This window comes from Strongylocentrotus purpuratus, unplaced genomic scaffold, assembly GCF_000002235.5.
Source record: "Strongylocentrotus purpuratus isolate Spur 01 unplaced genomic scaffold, Spur_5.0 spur5_scaffold_5, whole genome shotgun sequence".
NCBI lineage: Eukaryota > Metazoa > Echinodermata > Echinoidea > Camarodonta > Strongylocentrotidae > Strongylocentrotus > Strongylocentrotus purpuratus.
The window spans coordinates 39,576,319-39,601,906 of NW_022145611.1; the positions used below are offsets into that span (position 1 = coordinate 39,576,319).

The 25,588-nt window shown below is 36.2% G+C and overlaps 2 protein-coding genes across 2 annotated transcripts in view; one reads left to right on the forward strand and one right to left on the reverse strand.

The window, feature by feature from the left end:
• Nucleotides 1–17,311, forward strand: part of LOC592509 (echinoderm microtubule-associated protein-like 6) — a 36,044-nt gene extending 18,733 nt beyond the window's left edge. Inside the window, exons 20-35 of the mRNA XM_003727964.3 lie at nt 348–613; nt 825–1,020; nt 1,687–1,807; nt 2,106–2,196; nt 2,818–2,947; nt 3,404–3,676; nt 4,036–4,256; nt 4,742–4,899; nt 5,506–5,620; nt 6,073–6,261; nt 7,030–7,202; nt 7,797–7,959; nt 10,805–10,908; nt 11,863–12,016; nt 12,507–12,607; nt 13,274–17,311. Coding sequence (XP_003728012.1) covers nt 348–613; nt 825–1,020; nt 1,687–1,807; nt 2,106–2,196; nt 2,818–2,947; nt 3,404–3,676; nt 4,036–4,256; nt 4,742–4,899; nt 5,506–5,620; nt 6,073–6,261; nt 7,030–7,202; nt 7,797–7,959; nt 10,805–10,908; nt 11,863–12,016; nt 12,507–12,607; nt 13,274–13,298 — 2,480 coding nt within the window. The 3' untranslated portion in view covers nt 13,299–17,311. The remainder of the gene's footprint in view (nt 1–347; nt 614–824; nt 1,021–1,686; nt 1,808–2,105; nt 2,197–2,817; nt 2,948–3,403; nt 3,677–4,035; nt 4,257–4,741; nt 4,900–5,505; nt 5,621–6,072; nt 6,262–7,029; nt 7,203–7,796; nt 7,960–10,804; nt 10,909–11,862; nt 12,017–12,506; nt 12,608–13,273) is intronic.
• Nucleotides 17,312–19,512: 2,201 nt separating this feature from the next.
• LOC588975 (testis-specific expressed protein 55) lies at nt 19,513–21,327 on the reverse strand. Its single transcript, XM_788634.5, has 2 exons — nt 20,740–21,327; nt 19,513–19,725 (listed from the first exon to the last, which is right to left on the reverse strand). The coding sequence occupies exons 1-2, from the start codon at nt 21,229–21,231 to the stop codon at nt 19,582–19,584; spliced, it is 636 nt and encodes a 211-aa protein (XP_793727.2). The 5' UTR covers nt 21,232–21,327; the 3' UTR covers nt 19,513–19,581.
• Nucleotides 21,328–25,588: the final 4,261 nt, after the last annotated feature.

The following is a 25,588-nucleotide window of genomic DNA, read 5'->3' on the forward strand; positions in this document are numbered from 1 at the left end:
TCCAGAGCTAGTAAATACATGTACTACCTCAATTAGGCTGAGTAATACCAAATCTGTTAGTCATAAAGTAGGAGTAAAATTTCAGATGCAATGCCATGCCACCAGCTACTATTAACAATCATGCATTCCATTTGAGGTTTTTCTTGAATAGTTGATAATATTCGATCAATTTAAATCATCAAACTCAGTAATGCTACAGCCAAATTTTTTCTACTATCAGCCACATAGGTGTTAAAACTGTTTAAACATCTCAACAGCAGCAGAAGAATCCTTGAGCAGCTCATTGGCAGAAAGTGATTCTTCATTTCCTGTAAACTCTGTTCCACCTTTCATCCTTCACTCAACAGGCAAACTTGTCATGTCCAACTCCGGTGCCAAGGAGCAGCTGTTCTTTGAAGCCCCTCGAGGCAGGAGGCACGCCATACGTAACATGGAGATAGAGCGTCTCAACTGGGCATCGTGGACTTGTGTCCTGGGGCACACCTGTACAGGTATCTGGCCTGCTAAGAGTGATGTGACGGACGTCAACGCTGGCTGCTTGTCACATGACGGCACAACTTTTGCAACGGGGGATGACTTTGGATTTGTCAAGCTGTTCCAATGGCCCGTTGCGGTAGGTTTATGAGGCACTTTGTAGAATTACAAATTGACCCCCTCTACTCCAAAAAAAAAACTCTATACAAATAAATAGATAAAAATATTTGAAGTGTTTGAAATATGCTTAAATCTAACTTAAAATGCATTCAAAAATTCACAATATCTGTCACATGTTTTACTGACTCCATTGAACAAATCCAACCCCATTTTTCTATCTTTTTCACCAGGGGAAGAATGCCAAGTTCAAGAAGTACGTCGGACACAGCGCCCATGTGACCAACGTCAGGTGGTCATATGATGATACGAAGCTGATATCGGTAGGTGGGGCTGATACCTCCATTATGGTTTGGTCACGAGATGGCGCTGGTGAAAGCAATGCGTGTGGAGATAGCGATGATTCAGACACAGACTCAGAGGAAGAAGGTGAGTTTATACCATCAATATTACTAGCGACTTGATACAAAGTAATCTTAATTTTAGATTCATGAATTAAAAAAATGTATGCACAAGATTTTTAAAATGAGATATATTATAAATGCCATTATAATGTTAGTCCAAGTTTCTCTGCTAAAAATGAATTACAAACTATTATTCCTATTTGCCACTTGCTATGCATGTCTTACCTTCCATGCTTAAGACCACTACTCTTGAGCGATATTGTGTAATTTTCTAAAATGTTTCCAGTTGCAGAAAAGCTATTTTTTTATCTCTCTGAAGCAGAAAGAGGTATATACCGTATATTATGAAGTTTATTACATGTACCTTGTAAGGAATGTCCAGTTTATCAATGAAACAGAGAATTGCAACAAACTTTAATAGTGGTATAGAATGGGTAATAATTAAAATGATCTTCCTAATCAACACACCTTTCCCAATTTCTTTGAATGGTAGAAACATAACTTCTAAGGCAAAGTTTGGTTCTCTCTCTCTCTCTCTCTTTCTGTCCCTCTCTATCTCTCTCTGTCTGTCTCTCTCTCTCTCTCTCTCTCTCTGTCTGTCTGTCTCTCTGTCTCTCTCTCTGTCTCCCTCTCTCTCTCTTTCTCTCTGTCTCTCTGTCTCTCTCTCTCTCTCTCTCTTGCTATCTCCCAGGCTATGACAGTGATGTTCAGCGTGAGAAGGACATGGACTATTCAGCCAAGACGTACTCGGGTCCAAAGAGAGATATGGCTGGAGTCAAGCCTCATCTACGGGATGTAGAGGATGATGATGCGTAAGTACAGCCTCCAAGAGAAGATGATTGTGGTACAGCTCACTGCACATCTCTTTATATTAAGATTGACAACATACAAATTTATCTTTGATCCAAAATGAATGCTTTGTCAAACAGAGAAAAGTAATTTTACCATCACAATTTAGGAGCACAATGTGAACCTCATTTAATATCAAGTCAACAGGCTACACATATCATTTTTGATTTGGTGAGGTTGTTAAGAGATTACAGTCCATGTATTTCCCTTCTCCATCAATAAACAGTATTATATAAGTCATGTCTTTTTATTTTGTTACAGGCCTAGTTGCAGCAGGGCTGCAGCCAGGCCCACTAAAGTTAAGAAGAGTGATGTAGATACAGGCAAGAGGAAAAGGCCTGGCCAAGTAGAGGTAAGTGTGATTTTAAAGTATTTCAAGATTTATAAATTAATATTTGCAAAGCTTGGCAGTTGGCAATTTTGTTGATGGCTTTTAACTCTTGAACACTGTAAAGCATGAGACATTCTACTCAGAATGCTGTTTACCAAAATCAAATTGTATCCAACAGGCAAAACTTTGTGCATGTCTGTCATATCAGAATTGATAAGTGAATAAAGTTGCATTGTAAGAAATCGTTCATGGTTTTTAGAATCAAGAAGTATTGAAGTTATTAATAATTCAAATGTAAAATAATAATAATAATGATAATATTGGATATTTATATAGCGCACATATCCACCCTGCAAGGTGCTCAAAGCGCTCCAATATTACCCCGGTCTGCTAGGCTACCGATTTCGGTGCTCACAGCATTCAAGAAATTCCTTCCTACCGGTCCCCATTTACTTCACCTGGGTGGAGTGTGACAAATTTAGATCAATGTCTTGCCAAAGGATGTTAGTGCCGCAGTGGGATGATTATGTATATTCTGACATTTGTTCTGTTTACTTGACTAAACTTTAAAGCTGAAAACTCATAATTCTATTTCTCTTAAGTTGATTTATTGAATTGTTACTTTCTAACTTTTTTATGCAGGAGTTAGTACTGCAACACATCCATGGCTATCGAGGCTATGACTGTAGAAACAACCTCCATTACCTCAATGACGGTGCTGATATCGTCTATCATGCCGCTGGAGCTGGCATCGTCCAAAACCTTGAAAAAGGTCAGTCATCCTAGGTCATGTGCACACATATAGCATTGTTGTTTGTTATTTATACTATGGCTGGATGGTACATGTATTTTCATTCTTTGTCATTTGATTAAACAGAGATCATATATTTGCATTTGGGTACATCAAAAGGTAGGCCAATAAGGGGTAATTCTGATCAGCACAAAAGTACAAACCTTGATGTATGTACAAAATCAAATGTTATTTCTAGAAAGCAATGAAAAGTTTCAATGCATGATTTGATCCAAGGTAAAAACTTTATTACTTCAAGTGATATGGATGATTTATTTTAATGAAAGTGAATGAATGCATGATATTGAAATGTTGCTTTAGTGATGGAAAACATCAGGAAAATATTCCCATTTAAAAGATCTGGGTCAATGTGTGTGTCACTACTTATTGATGTGTAGTTTGACCTTCAACCTTTGACCTACTACCTTTGACCCACAGGGAGCCAGAGCTTTTACCTTGAGCACACGGATGACATCATATGCCTGACTGTCAATCAGCACCCCAAGTATCCCAACGTTATAGCGACCGGTCAGATCGGTGAGACACCAGCGGTCAATGTCTGGAATGCAGAGACCAAGGAGACATTGTCCCTCATACGAGGGTTCCACACCAAGGGGGTTTGTTCAGTGAACTTCAGTGCGTCCGGGAAGCTATTGCTGACCGTTGGCATCGACCAGAACCATTCATTTGCCGTGTGGAGATGGCAAGATGGTAAGAGGAATTCATTCTTAGAATAGATTCTTTGATCATTTCTTTGAGATATGTACATAGCTGATATTGTCATCCCTGTTGTCTTTTGTGAATTATATATATATATGATGAAAGAAGTCAATTTATTAAAGCAGTTCTAAATTTAAACGTAGGCCTCTCCTTAACAATAAGGTATCCTCCTTGATTGTACTGAATATACATTGAAATGAGGTTACACTATATAGACTGTGTGTCATAGAGTTGACTAGCAGAGACTCTAGACATTAGATATGATGAAGTATGTAAGAGTAGAGTATTGATGCATGATAAGAGGTCATGGAAAGTGAAACTAATTTCTGACCTCTGATTTTTCTTGACAGGTTCTAGGATTGCAAGTGGTGTTGGACACACAAAGCGAATCTTCATGGCCGAATTCAGACCGGACTCTGATTCTCAGTTTGTGACGGTTGGTGTGAAGCACGTCAAGTTCTGGACGGTAGCAGGTAGTCAGCTCCTAGGCAAGAGAGGTCTACTCAAGAGATCTGGTACCAATCCACAGGAATCCAAGATGCAAACCATGCTCTCAATAGCATTTGGAGCAGTAAGTCATTTTAATGAGATACTGAAGATCTGAATGTTTTTCTTCATTTCTTGTCTGTTTTGTATCCTTTATATATCTGTGTTCATGCGTGTTTCATTTTGTTGCTTCTTCTTTTCTTTCCTCAATTCACTATTTTTGGGGGATATATGTTCACATAATTTGTGAGAGTCGTGTAGTTTGAATTTGTGTACATTCAAAGTGAAGTGCCAGCTTACATAAGAATATTGATTGTTTGTTAAAAAATATCTAGAAGCCTCAATATTCAATGATTAAATAAATTCCAACGTGACCTGCAATAGCCTAGCCTTTTGAGTGAACTTGATACTAATTTCTTTGTCAACCGCAAAGAATTGCAAATGTAACAGTTGTTATGATATGTGGTTTGTATAACTCAAACAAAAAGGATGTTTTACAGTCATTCAAAAAGAAACAACAACATTGTATCATACCATATATATGTATTTTTTCATTAATTTCCTAAATAGAATGAGACGACATACACTGGATCTATGTGCGGTGATGTGTATGTATGGAAGGGGCACATGTTAGCTAAAGTGGTTACCAGGGCTCACCAAGATGCCGTATTCACTCTCTACACAACCCTCAAAGATGGACTCATCGTCTCAGGAGGCAAGGAGAAGGCGTAAGTCATCCCACTTTGAAAATGCACAAGCTTTTAATCATTGATGTGCACAATCTTACCCATTATCCATTCCAAATTGCCTCCATTTGTCATCTCAGCTTAATCATGGTTGTGGAAATGTCATATTATAGAATTGAAATTCATTCGAAACTAGGTTCTCCTCATTAGTTTTATCAAAATCAATCAAGAATTTTTTTCACCCTAGGAGATATGTCCCTTCAAAAGTCAGGAAAAATGTATTTGAACCTATTTTGGTTGAAGTATCCCCCTTTTCAAGTGTTTGCTGTGACTCTGTTTGTTATAGGTGAATACGTATTGTCTGTTAGCAGACCAAAAGACACTAGAAGTCATGTACTTTAAAGAGTTATTGCTCTTCCAGCTCTAAACACAGGATATGATTTTTTTTTTAAATTTTGTTGTTGTTGAATTTTTACTTCTCTTTTCTTTTGAAGTAATTTGAGCCCTTATCCCACTTGGCATTCATGCATGTTGCATCCAACAGTTGACAGAGTGTAATGTAGCGAACTTTTCAAATTTGTGTATATTATTATGCAGGGTTAGCATTGATAGAGGCAATGAAGTTTGTGTTTGTTGTTTCCCATGTAGTGGACGTAGTGGAAATGCAGTGAAGTTATGGGACCAGGACATGAAGAAATGTAAAAACTTCCAGCTCAGCACAGGCAACAAGATGGATGTCGTGAAGAGTGTCTGTAGGGCCAAGGTCAGTTCCAACTCCGAGAGGTTCCTTCAAATTACTTGCAGTGATGCTTGTTTTCCAATATTTGTTTCTCATTCTTGCATTTTGTCATGATGCATATTAACAAAAGTATGTTGCATTTTATTTTTGTCAGCAGTCCAAAGATAGATTGAAATGCCAAGAGTTAAGACTTTTTTGAACTAATAGTTATGAATTCTGCACTAGTCTTTAAGCCAAAAAGAATATAAAAGTGTAGTTAAAATTGGCATATGCAAGAAAAATTGATAGAGAGAATTGATTATTAGTTGTTTGATGGTTTAAGCAATGAACAGATCCTAAATGTTTACAACATTGTCATATTTCCAGTAAGAATCTGTGAATAAATGCCTCAAAGCAAAGTTGCTAAAGTTAGATGCAGAAAGTGTTACTGTATTCCAGCTTGATCTAGAGCTGACAGATATTATTTCTCTTAATAGGGAAAGATCCTGATAGGTACTAAGGAGAGTGAGATATTTGAGATTGACGAGAAGAAAGGAACGGTAACCAATCTAAGCCAGGGTCACGGTGAAGGGGAGCTATGGGGTCTCGCTGCCCACCCTACGAAGGAAGTATTTGCATCAGCTAGTGACGATACAACCATTAGAATATGGGATGTTCCTAACAAGGTAAGACAACTGATTGAAGAAGACCCACCCATCTCTCTCTTTCTCTTTTCATTTCTCTATCTCTCTCTCTCTCTCTCTTCTCTCTCTCTCTCTCTCTCTCTTTCTCTCTCTCTCTCTCTCTCTCTCTCTCTCTCTCTTTCTCTCTCTCTCTCTCTCTCTCTCTCTCTCACTCTCTCTCTCTCACACACACACACACACACTATCTCTCTCTCCCTCTCTCTCTCTTTCCCTCCCTCTCTCTTTCCCTCCCTCTCTCTTTCCCTCCCTCTCTCACACTCACACTCTTCTCTGCCCCTTTCCCTCCTTCCTCCACCCATCTTATCTTCATTTGCCTTATTTCCTCTCTCTAGCCTTTTCCCTTTGACTTTCTTACTCTACATGTATTTTTCTGCATGGAGGCAGAGAATGTTGGCCACCCCAATCACACTTCTTCTGTAAACAAGTTTAGTAGAATAATACAGGTGGAACTTCATACCATAATCCTCAAGACAAATATTTATTTGGTTGAATTTTAAAAATCAATCAATATAAATCACCATAATGATAGATGCATTTACTGTACAAGCATATTCTACTCTGCTTGATATAAATATATCGTAAATATATTCAGGAATTTACAGAATTTGTTACTTTTTTTTCTCACATTGGTTAAGAGTGGTATATGTAGATTATTGTCTGGCCAAAGGAATTGGAACTGCTGACCATGACACATCTAAAACACATCCATGACACTCTTCTTGTTCTGGTTTGATTTCTTACTGAATGTAGAAAATGTTGAACAAGGCAGTGATTGGGACTGCAGCCAGGTCTATAAGCTACAGTCCTGATGGTGAGAAGCTAGCTGTTGGTCTCAAGAATGGAGAATTTGTCATCTTGACTGTAGCTACTCTAGAGATGTGGGGACGCAAGAGAGACAGGAGCAAAGCCATACAGGACATCAAGTAAGAATACAGAAATGGGTATACATTAACTCTGCTGTCAGACTATTATGTTGGAGCAATTTGTAAAATTCTGCATTTGTCATTTGTCTATTATCCACAAAGGTGTGTGAAATTGTTATTTGGGATGAAATGTATACTTTTCATTATACATATAACTTATCTAGTGTCTTTCTTTTATACGTGTAGTTGCAGCCCCTGTTAGATCCATTTCTTCTTGGCAGTGACATGTTTTTTGTACATGAATATTTTCTACTTGTCATAACTGTATGAATTAACAGCCTGTCCTGATAAGACTCATTAACATATGAAGCTGAAGGATCTTGAAAGAGTCTCATATTTAGTACTTAGATACGTGTCCATTGATAATTCTATTTATGAGAATGATGAAGCAAGTTTTCCATGGTTTAGTACATGAAAAATATACATATACCAATCTTGAGGTTACATCCAGTTTTAAAGCAAAGTGTGTGGAAAAAGCCACTAAATCTTTTATAATTGCTATCATAAATAATAATAATAAAACAAGGTCATTTTAACATTGACTTTCATGTATTTTTCAATTAATTTTCCCCTGATTTCATGTTTCCTTCCCAGGTTCAGCCCAGACTCTAAATACCTTGCTGTAGCATCTGACGATGGCAGCGTTGATTTCTATGACATCAGCGCAGGGTCTGCACTATCAAGGGCTGGCTTCTGTAAAGGTATCTCAAGCTTCGTAGTGCAAATAGACTTCTCAGCTGACAGCAAATATATACAGGTATGTAGCATAGCTATGGCACTCTACCTATGTACCGTAACTTATGTAGGCATTTATAAGAGTGGCAAGTGGAGACGAAAGGTGGGCATAATTATGTTCAAATCCTTTATGCTTATGCCATTTCATTTTGTTGTTTTTGTTGTTTTCCTTTTTTGTTTTTGTTTGTTTTTGTTTTTGTTTTTAACGGCAGTCTACCATGTCATATGTTGCATTTCATATAATGTCAGTAGAGGAAAATATTTCAGAAGATTTTGTCATGTTATATAGTGCATTTAAGTGATATTTTGGTTGTAGTAGCTGATGTCATGTTTACAGAGAATTTATTTATTTTATGTGATTTTTAATGCTATATAATGGTTTTGGAGACAGTGTACCAAATCACTTGTGAACAAGGGTTTAATCGTCCTGATATTGCCCAATCAAAATCCAATGATATTCTCTGTTTTGTGAGAGAAGCCTTCTCATTGGTTAATGTAGAAGATTATGTTTTTGACCCAGAAACTTTTTGTCAGATGATTAACTCGTTGAATACTAAGCCTGAGAATTCTTGGGCGGAAGTCTATGCAAAATGCATGATTTAATGAAATTAAATCATGTTCAACAGATTAAGACTTCATGGTCACAGAAACCATAGATGCTAATGAATATTTTGGCAATGACCCAAACAGTACAATGCAGCAAATGGAATTAACGACGAGTGGTTAAATCAAGAAATAACTGAGAAAGAAGCTCTACAAGAGTCTTCATGTAGCCTTACAAATATTATGTCATCACTATATTTATACATACAATGCTCACAATATCAAACACACTTCTTGAAGAAATCCTTTGTGAAGCACCTGAAAACTCGACCTTTCATCAACATTCAATTAATTGGGAAAGCAGAGCTATGGCCAATCCGGTTAAGCCTTTGTACGTGATGACCTATTCTCTTAGTTAAATTGAATTTTGCCTGAAGGTCGAGTCTTTTAGTGCTTCGCAAAGGATTTCTTCAGGAAGTGCGTTTGATGTTGTGAGCATTGTTTATATATATATATATATATATATATATATATATAGTGATGACACATTATTCGTAAAGCTATATGAAGACTCTTGTAGTGCTTCATTAGGAGTGTCGCGGCCGAGTGGTTTCAGGCGCTCGACTGGAAATGCAAAGGTTGAGGGTTCGAATCCCGACACGGCACTAATATCCTTTGGCAAGATATTAACCTGCACTTGCTACTCTCCACCCAGTTGTTAAATGGGTGTCCGACTATCCGGTAGGATGCGACGGTCATTGTTGGTCAAACAGTTTTTGAGCGTCAAGTAATGCCTGGCTGGAATGCTCCCTGGGGAGTGGAGATGTGTGCGGGCAAGTATTGAATCCAATGACCAGGGTAATGGTATATCTGTAAAGCGCTTTGAGACATTTGTATTAAGCGCTTTATAAAAGCGGAATATTATTATTCTTTCTCAGTTATTTCTTGATTTAATCACTTGTCAGTTTGACATTGATGGACCCTATTTCTGTCAATCAGCGTGGGAGATTCTTTGTGCTCTGTTCTGTTGCTTTTTTATGGTATTGATGACCTTTAGCTATTTTCATTATCAGGATTCACTCTCATATGATTATTTGCTCCATATTCTAAATTTGTATTTGTTTTAGCCTTGTACCGTACTCATTATTTTTTATTCGCATAATGAACTAGGTTATAAAGATTCTTTATTTCTTTGATTCAAGTGTGAATTCATTCTAGGTGTATTTTTGGTCTCAGGAAAAGGAAATAACATTTGTAATTTTTAAAAGTACTACCGGTGACTGATTTGATTATTAAGATGTATCAAATATACAGCAAAATAGTCCTGTATAAGTAAAAGAAATGCATGACAGAGCTCTCAAATAGAATAAAGTAAGACAATTCAACCTAGCTGTTTCAAATCGTTTAAAAAAACTCAAAATAAACATATATTACATCCCATAAAAAAAAAAATTGTTTACTTTCAAACTGATTTCTTTGCTTAATGGGGAGGGGGGGGGGGGGTGCTCTTCCTGAGAAATATTAACATTTGTTATCTATTCTTGTTTATCAGATTATTGTACAGACTCCTTATCTAGTTTTTTTTTAAATGTATTTATCCTGAAATTTGAATAGTAAATTTATGCTCTATGATCCCCTCCCCCTCCCCCCATCCCATGGACCATTCTCCATTAAAAAAAAGTATATAAAAAATATTAACTTATATTTTGGAGTAATTGTCTTGATTGATAGTGTAAAATGGAATAAAACTGCTGACTACTTAAACCAAAGTGCAAGAAATTGAAATCACAGCATTTTAGTGATATCAATGTTAAAGAGCTATTATAATCAGCTGCCAAGATACATGCCTGGCAGAGCAAGTGTTTTAGCAGTTTCTTATTAATCTTTTATTTTCTGTACAGGCAATTCAGCCCCTTGCTTCTGGGTTGAACTTTGTTATGAGGCAATCATTATTTAGGAAAACCATTTTCTAGGCTTTTACAAGTTTTATGACTTTGGGTCATAGTCCATGGAAATGCCAACGTAATGAATGTATCACTCCCATTATTCATTGTGTATGATATTAAAGTTGTATTTTTTAGCAGATTGGCACTGAAAACTCTAAACGCAAACTTATTCATCATCATATTATCATTATCATCAAAATAATGATGGTCATGATGATCTAATGATAGTGATGAGGATGATAATGGCGATTTTGATGAAGAAAAATATGATGGTTATGATGATAACAACATCAACAACAACTTTGTCCATTTTCCATGGTATATATATATATATATGTTCACTGATTTATTTGATATCTGTTGCTTTGTATACACCAGATTGGTACGGGGACCTATCAACGCCTAGTCTACACAGTGCCTAGTGGTAAACCAGTAACAGAGAACTCTGATATTCAGAACATCACGTGGGCTACATGGACAAGGTATGTCCGTCCATTAATGTGTCTGGGAAATTAGTTAATATATGGAGACTGGAAATGTATTATTTTTTATCCTGATGTATGTTGCCAGACGAATAATGAAATAAATAGAAAGGGAGTCTAAGAAGATCATAATGTTCACCCATGTTTGTGAACATGTATCCCATTCTTGCCCCTTTCAATGCAAAGAGGAAGTCCACTTTTTAAATTGCTATTTAGAAATGTAATTAAAGATGAGAAAAGGACAATTTTTGTATTGCTAAAGTAAGACATAGTGTAACGCTTGAAAGGGGCTAAGAATAACTAAATATTTCTTAAGAAATTGTATAAATGTATTTGAACCAACCTGCCATTCATTGCTAACAGAGACCATTTTCTTTCATTTAAATATGTAGATGGTACTGTTTGTCAAGTTAGCTACTAATGTCTACAGAGGAAACAAAAAGCCAGTTCAGAGATACAATTTACATATAAGAGACCAATTTCATTTGTACTTAATTGTACTTAACCAGCTGAATAAAAAACAGTCAAGTGATAATGAAAATTATGTTATCATTCATTTGTGCACCAACGCTGCATTTTAGGGTATGCAGATTGAATTATTTTGTTCGAAAGTGGGACAAAAGCTATTCATGAAGCATCTCATCAGATTGTTTATGAACCACCAATGCTGCATTCCACATGGGGTACACAGGTGTAGTCATATATTTTTTTTTTCTTCAAATGAGGAAACAAAAAGTTATTCATGAAGCACCTCCATCATTTTGAGAATGATTATTCTAAAATGCAAAGAAAGAGACATTACAAACACCCTGTTTGAATCTCTGTGAATATTTAGGGTCATTTACACGACATGCTGACTACAAACTAGTCTGTTAGTTCTAGCTGGGTATCTTTGCCTGTATCAGTTCTTATCAGAATGTTTGACTTTGACTTTGCACTTTATTTTATTGCCAGTGTTGTTGGTCAAGAAGTGGTAGGAGTTTGGCCAAGGAATGCAGACAAGGCTGATGTGAACTGTTCCATTGTCAGTGGACAAGGCAATGCAATAGCAACAGGAGATGACTTTGGCTTTGTGAAGCTTTTCAATTTCCCATGTGCAGAGCTATATGTGAGTTTTGAGGTTATTCATATACTTTTGAATATTACTCAATACCGGGAACTATGAATTTTTAGGCTCCTAGTGCATGTGCATAAGAATAAATGAACAAGAAGTTTTCAATATAATAACTTATTTTTATTTACTATTTATTTATTTTTGTCCGCACATGCTTGATCTGTGAACACGGAAAGATAGTGAAATAATTGAGTATGCAAATTTTGTGGAAACTGCATTAAAGGTACAACTGCTGTAGCACTGAGGGTTGTTTCTTGGGGGATTACTAATCTAATTAATGTTTAATATTTTAAGGGGCATACTACCCTTGGAAAATTATTATTTGGTGCAGTAAAAAGGCAATTATCATTTGTGGGTTCTTTTGTTATCCATATCCATTTGAATAGTAATGATTTGAATGTAATCTATCATTCAGATGAAGGCTTTTTCCCCCTTTAGTGTGATTTGGTTTCTTTGACTGATTTAATATGATATCTAATTCCAGGCACCTCACAAGAAGTATGTTGGTCATTCTGCTCATGTGACCAATGTGAAGTTCATCTATGATGACAGACATCTTATCTCCACTGGAGGTGATGATTGCTGGTAAGTGCTTTCAACTCGTTACAGATTAATCCATTTAAGGTGTGATGTTGTTTTAATGTGCAAGTCCTTGATGGTAGCTTTAAACATTTCAACTGGCATAACATTGAAATCATTGCTAAGATGTGTGAGCTGTCATAAAGTGAAAAATTGCTGTACAACCCCCCCCCCCCCCCCCCAAAAAAAAAAAAATCATCATCATCATCATCATCCTTAAGAATTTGTTAAATGTTTTTTATGTAAGTGAAGTAGATACCGGTAGTGATGACTCAGCAGATTATGCACCAAGTCACAAACATGTATATAATTTTTGAAAAAAAGTTACTGGGACAAATTATTTATTCTGGTTTCTTTGTAATTGCTAATAATTATAAGAGAAATACTGTCAAAATTTATATTTTAAAATTCACTCATCTATTTTGAATTCCAAGAAACATAATCTTATTTTGTCCAAAGATATAAGATCTACTATTATGCCTTGGAAACATATATTACAATGGAAGGGTTAGGGTCAATATTTGATCATAGACCATGACTGATAGACTTGAGAATTAAAACAAAACCTAGAAGAAGAATGTGTTATATACTGATATTCAAATATACAATGTCATCCAATCTGAGACTGGAAACTAACATTATCTAATTTCTCTCATTTGCTTGATTCCATAGCTTGTTTGTGTGGAAATGTAGGTGAGATTTGATCACCAGTCTTGAGAAGCACGCTTCAATGCAGGGTTTCACGCCACATTCTGAAAGTCACTTTCAAAGGATGGGACATTATGACCAGGATTTCTTTCCATATTTTGTATATCAGAGATACCATGAACAGTTCAGTGATATTCAAGTCTCTATGTTGTCTTCATAGTTCTGAATGTGTAATGTTGCTTTAGACTTTCTTCCATTTGTAAATGGTGTTTGTGTTTATAGTTAGCAGGGATTATATCTTGTGCCAAAAGCATTGTCAAAAATCTATCGGAACATAAGCGAGTTTGGACTGGAGACAGATGTGAAATTTAAAACAATTTGTACTATATGTACTTCTGAAATCTTTTGTTTTTGTATAGCATGGTATGGTAGATATTTTCTTATTTGTTGGTCTCTTGTAATTATTTTCAACAGTATTTTGTTAATGAAAAAAAAGACTTACTTATACCACCCCCATCGTACCCCAATCCCTTCCCTAAATCCCTGGTCAAGACAACTGTAGGAATAGGACAAATAGGAAGATAAGGAGAAAATAAAAATTGAAGTTATGATTTTGGGATGTCTACCAGCTTATGTCAGCATTTGCACATGCATTATCATGGGTACCCATGTCTTACGCACACTTGATGCACTCAATTTTGTTTCTCCCTGACTCCTTGAATGGCATGTAAACTGTTGACTCTGTTGAGTGATGTCCATAATGACTGGATTACTCCATTTTATCAGTTTTATTTTCACTCATACTTTTTGACACATCGTGCACAATTTTATAGAAGAATACAGAAGACCCACATGCCTTATATATAAATTTGTATCATGCAGGAACATTGAAGGGATTCACACTCTTCCTAAAAAAATATCAGTAGACCGTAAATTGATATAATTAATTTTGTGATGAATTTGAACGTGAAAGAATATTCTGAAGTCTCCAACGTAGATCCATAAAACAATTGTGCCTTACCAAATCATTGATGGTGTAGACTAGAATGGCACAAGGCATTAAGGACATTCTTGATCACATGTGATTAGACAATCAAAGAAAAAAGGTAATGTGGTATTTGGATGCCATTGTGCAGCATAGAATGTATTCAGGTGTTATTTTTGGTTTCTTTTTTTTTCAGAACTCTCTTTTTTCTTTTTCTTGTCTTTCATAGACCATACCAAATCAATCTAGGTACAAGAGTATTTCATATTGAACAAATTATGTGTCGTTCTCATATGAATATTTTTGAAGTATTGATTTGAAACTCACTTTCATGAAAGAGCTTTTCAACTACTAGATGTATGAATTGAGTCAGAAAGTAACATTTGTTTGTTAATATGTCATAATGTACTTTCTACTGTCTTCTCTTTCATAAGACATTACCTCTCAAAATCGATGTGTTGAAGACTTATATTTGACGTATAAGTAAATTGAATCATTATGAAGCATAACTAACCTTTATGAACAATCTAAAATCAAGAAGAATAAATTAAGATATTGGTAGAGAAAATATAATTCATGTCCATTTAAATATAAAGTAAATGTACCAGCCTTTGTGTATGCTTATGGTAGTACCTTAGTCCCAGATTAACCACAAGTGCAATTGAACTGAAAGTCCTTGAAAGTAACACCAATGTAGGTAACATGATGATACGTTTGAAATTTTGTATCTTGTTTTGATGGAATATGAATTTAGAAGAATGCTTCATTTTAGAGTTGGATTAACAGTACAAGATTACCTATTCAATCAACATAAAAACAAAACATGATTCATAATATTTTGAACAGATGTGAAGGCGTGGTAAATATTATTGATAATGTTTGCAGTTGCAGAGATTTTCAACCTGATATTGGATGTGAAGCCATATACCTTCCAAGCAATCAAACCACAAAGTAACACCAATGTAGGTAACATGATGATACGTTTGAAATTTTGTATCTTGTTTTGATGGAATATGAATTTAGAAGAATGCTTCATTTTAGAGTTGGATTAACAGTACAAGATTACCTATTCAATCAACATAAAAACAAAACATGATTCATAATATTTTGAACAGATGTGAAGGCGTGGTAAATATTATTGATAATGTTTGCAGTTGCAGAGATTTTCAACCTGATATGGATGTGAAGCCATATACCTTCCAAGCAATCAAACCACAAATTACTTCTTTAAACTCGTTTTGTAAGTAGCTTTCAACGACTCTAGAAATCTTCAGAAGCATGTATAAGTAATGAGTAATACTAAATAAATACCCCCCCCCCCCCATGAACCCTCCTTTACATGTACCAGTTTTGACATGCACATTACATTCACATAACATTTGATCTGATATGCTCTGTCATAAATTATGTTATATTAATCATGGAACTGGATGGATCATTGACCAATTTTTCCTTTCAATGACCAGGACATTTGTCTTGTTTCTTTATTTACCCAAGGTCAATTCTACAGTATTCTAGCTCATTTTGCTCATTAGATATGGATTTTTCTTTTTAATTGGCAACCTGTGAAAACATATACAAAAATACTTGTAAAGCTTCTGTAATATGTCCAAGAACACTGTGTCTTGAGAAGTTTTAGTGAGCTTGACAATTTTAAGGGAAAAATGAATGAATTCAGCAATGTTTGTGTTACAAAGTGTAGGCCTTTGGTCATCAATTAATTGATTGTAATGAAAACAAGAGAGCTGATATATACATATCATTGTGACATTGCTGTTCACCTGAAACAGAATGGTATTATAGTTTTGTTAGAGTAGCAAATTACAGGTTAAAAGCAAAATGCAAATTTATTTGTTTGTACATGGAGATTGAATAGGCAATTTCTAAGATGAAGAAAATAGCCACTTTCTTCCAACATTGGCAATGTCTGTCAGTAAACAAGTCAAACATGCATACAAATATTCTCACCATTGTTATTTGAGAATTGTTATTTGCTTATGGCTTGCTAATTAGCATTAAAAAGAACATGGGTTCATGTAAATGCAACACAATTTCTACCTTGATCACTAAGAAGAGAAACTCATAAGCAAAGTTTACAACAAAACACTTGTGTTATGACTTAATTAATAATAAGCTGGAGGAAAATGCAAGTTTTGGGGTCAATTTTTGAACGTTGTGAACAATATAAAAGCGTAATGTTTTTCATTTTGTGTATTTTTGGTCTTGTTTTCAATGGAGAAACAACATGTACATTGACAATTTATTGTTTTTCGTTTTTTTTTAATGTGTTTACCTGTTTTGATATTTGACAGACTTTGCCTGTCTATTTCAGTGAAAGATACCTTTGGTGTTTTGAAGTAAATGTTTTACTGGTGAAAAGAATGAATCACTTGGAACCCTCTGTCTTGACTCGGTGTTCTTTTTATTTTTTATATTTTTCTTTACTTTTTGTAAATGTTGAATAATGTAGATACATTTTATATTTCAATTACATGTATACTGGCATAGAAATATAGCATATACTTAGATTGTAGAAGTACTTAATGATTATATATTGTGCTGCAAATAGAATAGGATTTCATTCTGTTTATTACTTGATTACTGTTCATATGCATTAAAACTGAAATGAGCTTTGTTGCAATTGTCAGCATTCCACACATTGTGAAATACTGATGTTCTAAACAAGCATTTGTTTAAAAAAAATTGTTCTGTAAAAAGGAAAGAAAAGGGTAAAATTTCAAGATTATGTTTCGATATATGGAGACCAATGTAATGCATCAAGATTTCACAATGATTCTGAAGCTTATATGCTGCTATGTCAGTATTGCTGCATTCAGTGTATTATTCTTGATTTCCTAGGCAATCAAACATGACATAGTTGTTGAAAGACACATTTTCTTATAATTCCTAATGGTTGATTCTATTCAGTCGTTAAAAATGATATTGCATAAAATGTCAAATTGAGCATCTTTGTAATACCCGATGTAAATTGTAGCAATTTATTGATTATCAGTGGTGTCATGTGTACAATCTGGACTTCATTAAGTCATATTAAATAACTTTTCATAAAAGAATGACTCTACTTTTTTCTTGTAATCTGTTCATGCAAGATTGTGTAACTGTTGTTCTAATAGATTTATCATTTGTTGTTGATCAAGGGAGATTTCAGGATATTTGAACCCTCCTTCCTTCATTATTGCTTAGTTTGATGCAGTTATTTTTCTGTAGTCATTTTACCCTGTTAGAGACTCATGGATATGTTGGGGAGCTTGTGACAGACTTTATTGTCTTGTAAGGAAATTGGAGGAGTCAACTTTCATGTAAATGAATACATTATGATAAATATTATACTTTACATGGCATGATATTACACAAATAATAGGAATATAATCTATAACTACTCGAGACTTCTCTGGATAAAAAATAACAGACTTCTGTAGATACAGACAAAGTATATATTACTTTGGTAAATAGAATCAATGTTTTATTCAAAATAACTTTTCCATTATGAAAAAGTTGCACACATCATAACCTACATCATAATCTTCAAACCAGCATTGTATGCGGCACAATCTAAATAATTATGATAAAAGCAAAAGCAAATTGAATAGCACAATATAAAATTTTGCAGTATGAAGTAAGCAAGACTTTGGATATTTCAGTTGCATTACAAAAACTAAATTCCATACAAATTAATTGAATACTGTTTGAAATATCAAACCTATGATGCCACTCAATTTCTAGAAAGAATCAAACTTTCCAAGACGAATTTCCAATCACAGTGCTATTTAAAACACTATCCCTTTAAATAATATCCACACGATTCATGAACCCATTTCTATAAAAGAACTGCAAGTGATATTTGGATGATTGACATATTTGATACCAGAAATTGTAATTTACTAGCCCAATAAATATTGTGCATTTTCATAATATTTCCCTTTAATTTCTCATGAATCAAAAAACATTTCTAGGGAGAAGACTAATAAATTGTTGTCCCTATTCACCCCATTTTATACTACATTTTTTACATCAGAAGCACAAATAACCTCTTTCGCCACAACTAAATATTGTTACTTGTCACAGCAGTACACTATTCCATGCAGAAATTGACACAGTATTGCTTTGGTACTTTGCTTCTTTTTTTTCTTGATGTATCATTACCAAAAGAATGAGGGCCCCTAAGTCACAGAGTCGTGTATTTGTTTACAACAATGACTCATAAGCTATTTATGTGAATCTGAAATCAAATTGTATTTTGCTTCATGTAAAAAAACAAGACATTGTTTATCCCAATTACCTTGTAGTGTTTTGGGTTTAATGAAGGTTTGTAAACTAATGAATGACCATTAGGTTGTTTTCATCAACAAGCAGTGTTATAAAATAAATTAACAAAATGAATCCTTCATTCCTGTCAAAAACACGTACAGTGTAATCAAAGGATACTCCAAATTCATTGAATTCTTAATCTCTGTCAAAAACACCTAATCATGGAATAATCTGGGGAAAAAATGATAGCAACTCTCTAGCAAACAAAATCTACTTAACTGACTGAATTTCTACTTATTCCCCAAAATGTTGCATTTTATAAACCTCTGAAAATATCCAACTCTACATATGCAATGTTAATACTGTAACTTACTGTTACATCAAACTATAGGCCTATATAAAAAGCAATTAGTGAGAAAAAATAAATACATTTGCTTGCATAATACAGATAATGTGACTATATACTGAAAGATATATCATATACACTGTAAATGTGCAATATAAAAATTGACACACAAATGTAATACTAGTAGTAGCAGATACTGATCTAGATTTTGAGATTTGTTTGTTTTATGCAATTTCTTTACTTAAATCGAGTGAAATGAGACATCACCTTGTCCTTGATCACCAAAACTTCACATAAAAATTCTTTTTCAAGTTACACTTTCCATTTGATTTTCTATTTTGCTCGATTACAAAGTTGCAACTGCCTCTTTTACACCATGATATATTAGTAGAGTATGCTGGCTATGGCGCTTTGCCGGTAATGCTTATGCACTTTCCCCCTCTTTTATAAGACCAATGGCGAACGATTTGGTGGAAATGCTTTCTCAATATTACTGGCATAATACAGAGTAATATCAAGGAACTAATCTCATAAGTCTAGCTCAAAGTATGATACCATGATTAGTAAAATAAACCATCCTACCCCAAGAAAATACTCTCAGTCGGTAGAAAAAATCCTGTGGACTGCTGTTCATCTATGATCTCCATGATAGCAGTACAGCTTTTTTAAATATCAGCATTTCATGATCTAAAACTCTTCCCTTTTAATAGGCAAGATGGTTCTGAAGGTAAATCAGACATCCAGTGAATGATTTGATGCTGATGATATGATGGCTTCAACCTGAGCATCTCTCTCTTTCTTCATTTTATGCAGTTCAGACAGCATGTGTTCCAGTGGATCAGGGGGTCTGTGATACACAATTTCAGCCGTTAGTTTCTGAAAAATAAGACAATAAATTTCAAGTTTTGAAAGAAGAAATTTGATGCGAATACAGACACTTCATTAAAATCAAAATAGGCAAATAATGAAATCATTTATGGATTGGAAACTATCTATACATGTAAAAGCCTTATCATCGAGTACCAAATCTCATAAGTTACATCAAGTCTATATGAATTAGCCTACCACTTCAACTGCGATGGACTCGCTGATCTCCGAAAAGCGGAGGGACAACAACAGAGAGAGAGAGAATACTAACTACATTCATCCTAAATGATATGGAGTGGTGATGGGAGAAAAGGATGCATTTAAGATTTTTTTCTCCATTTATTAGCTACTAGCTAGTAAACTTTAAAAAACCCATAAGGGCTCAAATCCTGGCTTTTTTATGGTATGTACATTGTGTAGGTCTTTTGTTAGTGGATTGCTATATAACTAGTTAGTAGTATACCAGTAAATATTGCAAGACAATATTGCACACATATCTCTTGCTAGAATGGTAAATAATTAGCCAGACTCTCCAGCTCCAGGGAAATTTAAATCTTGTTGTTGAGCCAGAGCCTCATGAGCTTCTAGTATGAATTTTGATATTTCCACTAAGCACCTGAATAGATTCTCTATATTTTGTAAATAGTGGAGTCATTTCAAGGAAAATCCACATCATTGTCACCATCTTTATAACTATAAAGTCATGTAAAACTGATTCTTAGTTTATCATTTGTATATTTTCAAAAATGAGGAAGAGGGATTCTGTGTTTCAATGTCCCATCAGGAACCAAATATTTAAGGTAAAGAAAGCTGCCTATTTTTATGTTGACCGTTATCTCTATCAGCAGAAATCTTCATAATTTGTATTGTTTGTTTTTTTTGGACTGTCCTGGTTTTTCAAGCATCAGAAGTAGAACTGTCATGCACTGCTTTTTATTCTAATTTCTATATCAACAGTCAAGACTACAATTTTTTTTTGGCTAAATGCGGAACAGAAACTGACATTGCGCAGGGTTTAACTACCTGGAATATCTGCATAACTTTGTATTTCTCCATGTAGTTGACTGCTCGCATGTATGGATCCTCTGGTGGTGCCATGTATTCAACATCATCTCCCAAGTCATATGGAAGTTGATCTAGTCTATCACTCAGAGTGTCTGGCTGTAAGGCTTCATTGAAGCCGTCCCCTTCTTCTTCCCTATCATTGACACTACCTGGCAATAGAGTATCAGATACAGCTTTCGTAATAGAACGTTCAACTTCTTGAAGGCTGCCTGAAGAAAGGCCAGGTTCTGGAGCAGTTGAAGGACGTAAATCCTCGGCTACAAGTGTGGCTGGCGCCGGGCTAGTTGCGGCGGGATCCTCGACTATGTCCCTGCTCGCTCCACCGACACCGTCCTGCTCAGTGGTTTCATTTGTGGAATCGACAACTTGGTCGCTGGAATCTTTCTCGGCATCTTCTTGCACAAAATTTCCTTCAGTTAATAAAACAGGTTGATCATCTGAATCCGCCATTACGAAAATCGTAGACACGACAAATTAAACAATATTTTGATATCAATCAATCACCGTACGGATATAGTTTGTGTACATCATGCCCAGGATACGACCTCGCCTTAACCTTCATGAGCAGTTTCATTCTTTAGGGGTATTTATTACAAAGTGACTAATTCAAATTAAAAACTTCGTACTAATATTCTCAGACTTTAACACTTTTATAAAAAAAGAAGCTATTTTAGATAAACTGCATTTTTATTTGTTTATAAAAGATCATTATTTCCAATAAATCACTAATATTTTCCTTGTGACCCCTACAAATAATGAACGAGTCCACATATTGATTGCCCTGGCTGGTGCATGTTGTATGCAATGGCTACATGGAATCAAAACCGCTACTTCATTGTCATTGACAATAATGCTCACGGCCTTTGGTGTGTCGATTTGGAAATATATGGGGGCATTTGTATTTATCACAAATTTATCTTATACATTTTATAACTAGGAACGAGACAGACAGACAACAGGGGCGTCGCCAAAGGGGGGAAGTGGGGGGGGGGGGGTGCGACACCCCCCACCTGTCAGGATATTGTCGGTAAAATTGCGCTGCCGTCGGGGAAAAGAGAAAAGGGGGAGGGAAAAAAAGAGAGGGAAAAAAAGAGAGGGAAAAAAAGAGAGGGGAAGGGAAAGAAAAGAAAAAAAGAAATGGAAAAGAAAAGAAAGAAAGGAAAAGAAAGGAAAGAAAGGAAAAGAAAGGAAAGAAAAGAGAAGAAAGAAAGAGAAAAAAGAAAAAGAGGGGGAGAGGAAAGAAAGGAAAGAAAGGAAAAGAAAGAAAAGAAAGAAAAGGAAAAAAAGAAGAAAAAAGATTGAAAGGGAAACAAAAGAAACGGGGGATGAAAGAGAGGAGAGAGAGGGGATCTAAGAGTCTGAGAGAGGAGGAGTGGGAGTAAAAGAGAAAAAGGGGGTTGTTGGGTGGAGTCGTCTCGTCGAGGGAGCAAGAAAGACACGGGTAAATATGTTGCTGTGTCGGGTCAGCTGTGTCGGTATTCTTGCTCGATCCTCATCAATGCATAAGTTTGAAGTCGGTGAGATGTATATTGTCGGTCGGCCGACAAGTTTTTTTCCCATAGGGTTACGAACTGCGACTTCTTATCCGCTGTGACGACTTCGAGAGTGACTACAACTACAATACTTGTATTTTCTCGAAGTTTCACTTTCCTATAATCCCGCCCCCCCCCCCCCCCCACTCAGGGTTCGAAATGACCGCATGCGTGTTGCCAAAATGTCCGGTAAAGGGGTACTTTTCGTGCGACAAAGTCCGGCCCGAGAATTGTAAAAAAAGGGGTGCATTTGACTTTTCACCCGGAGATTTCTTTAAAAAGGGGGTGTTTTTTTTCTTTTTCTCTCTCATCTCATCTCAAAAGTCGAAAACGGTACAACGAATCGTGTTCTTTCTCTAATGATATGAGGAAACGTCAAAGCTTTCGCGCTTCGCGTGAGAGGGGGAAATTGAATTCAGATGAATAGGGCTTATTAAGAGTCGAAAACGGTACGACGAATCGTCTTCTTTCTCTAATAATTTAATGAAACGTCAAAACTTCCGCGCTTCGCGCGGGAGGGGGAAGCTTCATTCAGATTAGGATTAAGAGTCGAGAACAGTACACCGAATCGTCTGCTTTTTCTCATAATTTAATGAAACGTCAAAGCTTCCGCGCTTTGCGCGGGGGGAATACAAACCGTTGAGAATGGTACAGCAAATCGTCTTCTTTTTTTATAATAATTTAATGAAACGTCAAAGCTTTCGCGCTTCGCGCGGGAGGGGGGGGGGGGGACTTCATTCAGCCTAGAATTACCAGTCGAAAACGGTCGTCTTCTTTTCCTAATAATTTAAGGAAACGTCTAAACTTCCGCGCTTCCCGCGAAAGGCTCACCACCCACACCCCCTTATGAGCGCGCTTTTAAGTGATTCTCTTGCTCACTACCGCCCCTCCCTAAAATAAGATCCTAGCTCCGCGCCTGCATTAAAATATATAGCTATGATGCTGACTAAATTTAAGAAATAATTCGTCGAGGAAAATGACCATTTTGCGCATATGCAAGTACTATAGATAGTCCATAGGAAAAACAATTTAGCCTTCGGCCCCAGGTTTATAGGGTTGACTTTGTAGATATTGGAAATTTAATTTTGTCGGTAATTGGTGGCTACTTTTGTCGGTAATCGTTGGCCTCTACACCCCCCCCCCCCCCCACTGAAAAAGGTCTAGCGACGCCCCTGACAGACAGTCAACCGAATCAAGAAGTACCCCATAAGCGGGCTTTGGATTTCTGATTTTGGGGTACCAGGGAGATGAGATAGGCATGTGTTGACACAGAAACTGAATCTAAAAAAATGCAATCAATTCCTGCAATATTTTTGACTAATCAGTTTGATTGAAGTATACAAATTTTTAATATCTGACCAAAATGTTAAAGCTCTGCCCGGAGATAATAATGACAAACGCTGAGAAGCCTTTTTTTTTTTTTTTTTTTTTTTGGGGGGGGGGGGGGGGTATTTTACTGAGTACTTGGGGGGGGGGGTGTATTGGCCCCTTATGGTATCCCACATAGAATCACAACGTGCATGGACAGACATTACAACCATGATATAGGTAGTGGATTGTTATTCAAGGTGGTAGGGGCAGGCGTCTACTTTTGGTTTAAATTAATGGTTCGATGGCCTTAGCATATATTGTGTATATTGGCTCCTTTAACAGAATATACATGGATCTATATAGGCCTATCCAGAAAGTGATGGGGATGGGTCTCGGCAGCCTGTCATCACAAAGAGAATGGATTTTTTTTCTTCTTCTGAGCCTTCAAACAACTTGAAGGCTTGAGTGCTGGCCCCGGGAAAGGCCCGCCCCCTCCTATATCGTGAATACACATTTTTTTCATGACGTTTCTGTCGTGCTTTATGCAGGAAGATATGCTTCCTGCTTTATGGAAGCATTTTTATCTTACAAAGTAATCGTTTTGTAATGCACTAATATCCTTTGGCAAGATATTAACCTGCACTTGCTACTCTCCACTCGGGTGTCAAATGGGTACCCAGTAGGATCGATGCGACCGTCATTGTTGGTCAAACAGTTTTTGAGCGTCCGACACCTGGCTGGAATGCTCCGCAGGGAGTGGAGATTGTGCACACAGTGTGTGCGGGCAAGCACTGAATCCAATGAACGGGGTAATAGTATATTTGTAAAGCGCTTAGAGACATTTGTATTAAGCGCTATATAAAAATTAAATATTATTATTATGAAATTACATGGTGTATTACATTTCAGGTAAAGTAGGCCTATACAAAGTACGATAAGATTATTATCATTATCATAATTAACAATCATAACAGGTGCTTAGAAATAACATTCTCTCTGCTTTTATGCCATTAATCATAAGTTGTGTAATATTGAACCGCGGTTATGATGTCAAATTTTAATTGGTTCTTAAGTCACTCGGAGTTTTTTGATCACTGGCCGTAACGAATCGGTCAATGATGTGAGTGTGTGTCAAGGTCTATTGGTATGACGGTCCCCGGCCCCCTACCCCTCTCCTTCGATCTCCTAATAAGGAATACTTTCGATAATCTTCTCGAACTATGTGCAGTGGCTTCAGGGTGTTGGGGAGGGGGACTCCAACTATCCCCATAAACCCTAAATTATTGAGGTGGGTGACAATTCTTTTTTTGGGTGGTGCGGGCGGGGTGGGAATCGTCGGGTGTCGCTTCATAACCTGTACAAAATATGTCACTAATCAGAACACATTTTCGCTACCCATAATCTTAATCCTATACCTATAAACCTAACAAGAAGCACAGTCGCAACTCAAGCCCAAGCCGTGTCATGCTTGCTTCTTTCAGAGAAATAGCAAGGATTTTTAGTCAGTTGGAGAGGGGCACTGGGGATCATCAGTCTTGTTTATAGGCCGGGGGGGGGGTCCACAATTTAAAAAACAGATGAATCCTGGCCAGCCTTCCCGATCGGAAAGGGGTGTTTTAATTTCTTAAGGTTAAGGGTCGTTTTTTATATCTTTGTTTGAATGGGGTCCTCGTCCCTTTTGCCCCACGGATCCGTGATCATGGGATCATTTTGCTCATGGGATCATTTTGCTCGGTTGACAAACCCATTTTTAAAACAATCTACCTTTTCTGTTTTACAAGGAAGTGAACTATGAGTGTAATTTTGACATTTTTTCAAGGCAGTGGCTTTCACTGATTATCAGTGGTGTATTATAACCATAGAAACTTACCCAGTGTATTCACTAGCGGATCCAGGGGAACCTCCCCCCCCCCCCCCCCCCATTTTTTTGTTGTAATGGGTACTCCTTGTTGAAACGCATGCAC